Below are 5,954 nucleotides of genomic sequence, written 5' to 3'. Positions count from 1 at the left end.
TTTTTTTTCCTCATTAATGTACACACAGCACCCCATATTGACAGAAAAACACCGAATTGTTGACATTTTTGCAGATTTATTAAAAAAGAAAAACTGAAATATCACATGGTCCTAAGTATTCAGACCCTTTGCTGTGACACTCATATATTTAACTCAGGTGCTGTCCATTTCTTCTGATCATCCTTGAGATGGTTCTACACCTTCATTTGAGTCCAGCTGTGTTTGATTATACTGATTGGACTTGATTAGGAAAGCCACACACCTGTCTATATAAGACCTTACAGCTCACAGTGCATGTCAGAGCAAATGAGAATCATGAGGTCAAAGGAACTGCCTGAAGAGCTCAGAGACAGAATTGTGGCAAGGCACAGATCTGGCCAAGGTTACAAAAAAATTTCTGCTGCACTTAAGGTTCCTAAGAGCACAGTGGCCTCCATAATCCTTAAATGGAAGACGTTTGGGACGACCAGGACTCTTCCTAGAGCTGGCCTCCTGGCCAAACTGAGCAATTGATGGAGAAGGTCTTTGGTTATAGTGGTGACCAAGAACCTGATGGTCACACTAGTTGATCTCCATGATTATATGTGGAGATAGGAGAAACCTAGAGAAGGACAAACATCGCTGCAACACTCCACCAATCCAGTCTTTATGTCGGAGTGGCCAGACTCAATCCTCTCTTCAGTTAAGACGCATGAAAACACACTTGGAATTTCCAAAAAAGCACCTAAAGGACCCTCAGACTCTGAGAAACAAGATTCTCTGGTCCGATGAACCTCAATTCCAAGCTTCATATTTGAAGGAAACCAGCTCCGCTCATCACCTGCAGAGTACCATCCCAAAAGTAAAGTGTGCTGGTAGCAGCCTCATGCTGTGGGGCTATTTTTCAGCAGCAGGGACTGAGGGACTCGTTAGAGTAGAAGAAACGCTCAGTGCAGCAAAATACAGAGATAGCCTTAATGAAAACCCAGTCTAGAGCATTCAGAACCTCAGACTGGGTGGAAGGTTCACCTTCCAACAGGACAATGACCCTAAGCACAGAGCTAAAATAACGAAGGAGTGGCTTCATAACAACTCTGTGACTGTTCTTGAATGGCCAGAGCCCTGACTTAAACCCAATTGAGTATCTCTGGAGAGACCTAAAAATGGCTGTCCACCAATGTTTACCATCCAACCTGACAGAACTGGAGAGGATCTGCAAGGAGGAATGGCAGAGGATCCCCAAATCCAGGTGTGAAAAACTTGTTGCATCTTTCCCAAAAAGACTCATGGCTGTATTAGATCAAAAGGGTGCTTCTACTAAATACTGAGCAAAGGGTCTGAATACTTAGGACCATGTGATATTTCAGTTTTTCTTTTTTAATAAATCTGCAAAAATGTCAACGATTCTGTGTTTTTCTGTCAATATGGGGTGCTGTGTGTACATTAATGAGGAAAAAAAATTAACTTAAATGATTTTAGCAAATGGCTGCAATATAACAAAGAGTGAAAAATTTAAGGGGGTCTGAATACTTTCCGTACCCACTGTATGTGCTGCTGGGTACTATATATATATGTATGTATATTTACATTTACATTGCAGTGTAAGAATTAGAGCCCAACCGATATGTTTTTTTGAGGGCCGATACGGATATTAAGAAGTAAAAACGGCCGATATCGATATATTGGCCGATATTCTTTGTGTATTTTATAGTACAGTACCAGTCAAAAGTTTGGACACTTTCCCATTAATGTGTCCAAACTTTTGACTGGTACTATATATAGAATGCAGTATATACATAAACAGGTTTTGCAATGATCACTCAAATGTGGTGATGAAACACTTATAATGACGTGACAAAGATATGTAATGGAGGCAGGGTATTTAACAATTTAACAATAAACTTTATTATCCAAAATGAGTCTGACATCAGTGCACTGAACAATAAAGTTGAAGTTTATTCAACTTTATTTCAATTAAATTCCATTCAAATTTATTCTGTTAAAGTTTTTCACTTCGGAACATTCATTCATAGATTTGTGCTACGCCACTGGCTAACACACAGATGAAACTTACTAGAGAAGTGTGACATACCTCTGTAAATAAATACTATTTAAATTCACGTCTCGCGCACTTTAATGCCCTTTGAATGTAACATGTATGTTCCCTTCGAACTGGAATCATGGAAGAATATCCTGTGAAGTCCACTTCGCAGGACTCTTACGGTCGAATAGAACAAACCTCTGAAGTGATAAGAGAAATATACAAAATGTGCAGAGCAGGGGGTTGCGAGGAACAGGATTAAGAACCACTGCTTAATACCATTGTGTCTCACCAACTTGGTGCTAAATCGCCATTCAACAGACTTAAGCCACAAATTAGTTAGCAACTTACAGTTAAGACACTGCTTGAATGCTGCTGCCTGAACAAGAGACTTCCTTACTGAAGTGAAAGGGTTGGCTGTCACTCTCGCGAGGACGGCAGTGGATCTCCACCAAATTCGGGGGATCCTTTCAGCTCGAGGCTCCTCGAGTTGAATAGATCCCCCGAATTTGGTGCGGATCCACCGCGCCGTTACGGAGATATGGTCGTTCAAATTTTCAATGGTATTCCATACACTTAAGCTTTAAAGCATTTCATCCAGATCGCCAGTAGCAAACAATGGAGCGCATTCTTCTGGACAAACTACGTAATTACACCATTTACAAGCATTTTATCTGCGTTTTATGTTCTGTAAAAAATAAAATGTTCATATCGGTGGCATGTCGCCGGCATGTACACCGATAACGATATATCTGCGACAGGCTCATATCGGCTGATAAAATCGGCAAAACGATATATCGGTCAGGCTCTAGTAAGAATTGTGTTTTTGTTTAAAATGACACAATTTTACAAATATAGCAATTCATAATAAACTGCAATATTTACCGCCTATATAGTTTTATTAAAGCATTTCGCATTAACATACAAAAATGACTGTAGCCCTGACTTATAATTAAAGGCTTTTTACTTTGCTTGCGATGTGAGTGCCTGGATGTGGATTTTTCAGGTTTTTTTTGCAATGGGATCCACTTTTTGTTTTTTTTTTATACGAAAATGACCATTTCAAAGAACATTTTTGAGCGAGGATGTAAACAAATCATTGAATAAAACTTTTGAATTGATTCTTTGAAACCAATTCACAGAAATGAATCAAACTTGCCGGGTCCAACAGCATATATTCTATTGACTTAAGCAGATATGCTGTTAAAAAGTAAAATCTTAGCACTTTATTGCCAAACAAGGAAATGGAAGAATCACAAAACTAATCTGATTCCATGGTCTTCAGGAAATTCAATGGCCATATAAAAAGCCCAATAAAATCTTTGCAATATTCACAGCATTGTTTTATATTGCCAGCAGAATCATTTAGAATGTATTGTGAATATTTAATATATCACCCAGCCCTACTTTACTGGATTTTGATGAGCTAAAGACACAGGAAGGCAATAATTTCACACCATAATAGCACATTATTGATGAAGATCACATTCTGAAGCCTGGAAATTTGACTGAGATTCAGATCTGTGCTTCCACAAGAGCAGCTCCTTGTACTGGAACCCATTTCATGTTTCGAATCAACTAATTTCCCTGTAGTGCACTTGTGATGATTCCATGAAATCTCAGTGGATAAAATGAACTCCTGCCCCACATTGTTTCCAACTGAGTATTGTTTCACTTGGAAAGAAAATACATTAAAGACAATGTGTGAATGTTGTTTTATGTTGACTTCAATGACCCTAACCAATCAACATTTGTAAAAAAGTTTTAATACATTTTTCTTTTTTTTTTTAAATTCAACCGCAAAATGTGTTATAACCATGTAGTAAGAGGCATTTTTTTTTTATGTTTGAATTAAATGCTTTACAAAGATACTTTATTTCAAATGTAAGTGTTAATGTACAGCCAGCTGGTCATTATGAGATTATGAGAAACGCTGACAGGATGATCAAAACACTGATTTGAAACAATGTCTTGTATCATCATAAAGAGCATGATTTTATGCTAGTGGCCAGCTGACGTTTTAGCACAAACTCCACCGGTTAGTCTAGGTCACATTCCTGACCTCACATTTTCTCACATGTATTTGTGTTTATCTCTCTCTCAGAGTGTCGGAACGCCTTCGCCCTGGTGGTACGTCCTCCTACAGAACAGGAGAACCTGTTATTCAGTTTCCAGCTGACGGCCGAAGACACCCTCAAATCCACCTGGCTCAAAACACTCTGTCGTCAAGTGGCCAACACGATTTGCCGAGCTGATGCGGTGAGCGGACACCCACACATGAAACATGGCCACTTCCTCCTCAGATCATCCCCCTCATGTCTGGAACAGAACTCAATTATTTATTTTATTAGCTCTGCTTTCTTTTTATTGTGGCTATAAATTAGGAGGTTTGTGTGGGCCTTTTGGTGTTGGCTAATCCTATTAGATGCTCATGTGTGGTTAAACTGGAAGGCAAATTAATTTAATTAAGAGTGGAATTGTACTTGAACTTTACACTTCAGATGCAGACGTCTTTATCTTCATGCTGCAGAACCGCAGGTCCTGCCCAGGGCTTCCAAAACGGGGCACGTAATTGATGCGGGCAGACAGATGCATGTATTTCCCTATATAATTAAACATCCAGACCAAACCCTGCGCTGCGCCTAAATGCGTTTTGGCCTGGCCTGCAGTTCTCCCAATGGCCATGAGGTGGCGACCTATCCACACGTCATCGGCGTGAAATACGGCCACTTTCGATCTCTGCTCCTGTGAATATCAAGAAGCCCCAGCTGTTTGGAAGGCTGAACAGTGACGCTTCTCTTTGCATTTTGACAGGCCAGCAGTATCGCTGTGTATTTATTTAATTTTACGCGTCTTAAACAGGAAGATCTCATTCAGAGCACCGATCCTGACTCCGTCCAAGTGAGCACAAAGGACATGGACAGCACACTCAGCCGAGCATCCAGGGCCATCAAAAAAACGTCAAAGAAGGTAGGGAGAGGAACTTGAAACAATTGAAAATGACATGATGTGCATGCATGCTGTCAATGTTCAGGAGGCTTTCTTGAGAATTGCATCATAAAGTAACTGTTTTTAACCCAGTGGTTAAAACAAAGAAACTTTGTAGAAAACAGGCTAATTGTGCATGTTTGTGTTTTAGGTCACGAGAGCTTTTTCTTTCACTAAAACCCCCAAGCGTGTGCTTCAGAGGGCGTTTATGGCCAATGGTACCCCAGATGAGAGGAGTCCTGGCCCAGATGCCGATCACATGGGCCGAATGTTCAGCAGCTCCACACTGGCTGTGAGTCCACACACACATTTTCTTCTCTTTTCCACACAGTCTGTCGATTTATTCTCACAAATCTACTGATCTAACCTACGAATGAAAGACACACACCTGTCGACGATGCATGAATAATGCACTCACCTTTAAGTAAGCCTAATCACAATGTTTAGAAAACACGCACAACAACAAATGATGCATTTATGTGCTCCTTCAAGGGCAAAAATAAATATATAAGAATAAAGTAAAAAAAGCTGAAGCTTGGCATCTATTCAAGCAACATGAGAGTGAAAAAAATGTTTGTTTTTTTTCCCTCTTTTTTTGAGCTTTTTTATCTGTATGTTTCTGCATACAGTGGGCATTGTCAATTAATTTTTCATAGAAATATCACATGAACAAGCGTGCTGTTCTGAATATCAGCAGCTACGATTGGACTTTTTAAAAAATATTTACTGTTTTTCAATAAAGTATTACTATTTTGATCTAAAATTAAATATAGCCCTTTTATTTTAATATTTAATGTATATATTATTATTAAATATGTACATTTAAAAGACAGTAACAGTAATAATAATAAGTTGGTTAAATTGGAAAATATAAACTGCTGCAAAATAACAGTTGGTATTGAAATGCGACTAGTATCATTGGTGTTGACTGCTGAAATAAAATGGT

General features: G+C 39.1%; 1 protein-coding gene across 4 annotated transcripts in view; it reads left to right on the top strand.

Moving 5' to 3' along the window:
• Positions 1-5,954, top strand: part of ect2 (epithelial cell transforming 2) — a 42,361-nt gene that overhangs the window by 30,015 nt on the left and 6,392 nt on the right. For all 4 annotated transcript variants that reach the window (XM_016468517.1, XM_016468516.1, XM_016468514.1 and 1 more), the window contains 3 exons: positions 4,125-4,279; positions 4,883-4,990; positions 5,160-5,300. In XM_016468517.1, coding sequence (XP_016324003.1) covers positions 4,125-4,279; positions 4,883-4,990; positions 5,160-5,300 — 404 coding nt within the window. The remainder of the gene's footprint in view (positions 1-4,124; positions 4,280-4,882; positions 4,991-5,159; positions 5,301-5,954) is intronic.

Source organism: Sinocyclocheilus anshuiensis, unplaced genomic scaffold (assembly GCF_001515605.1).
Source record: "Sinocyclocheilus anshuiensis isolate Anshui unplaced genomic scaffold, SAMN03320099.WGS_v1.1 scaffold572, whole genome shotgun sequence".
Lineage (NCBI taxonomy): Eukaryota > Metazoa > Chordata > Actinopteri > Cypriniformes > Cyprinidae > Sinocyclocheilus > Sinocyclocheilus anshuiensis.
The sequence above is the reverse complement of the archived record's forward strand: the minus strand, read 5'-3'. Positions and strand labels throughout refer to the sequence as shown.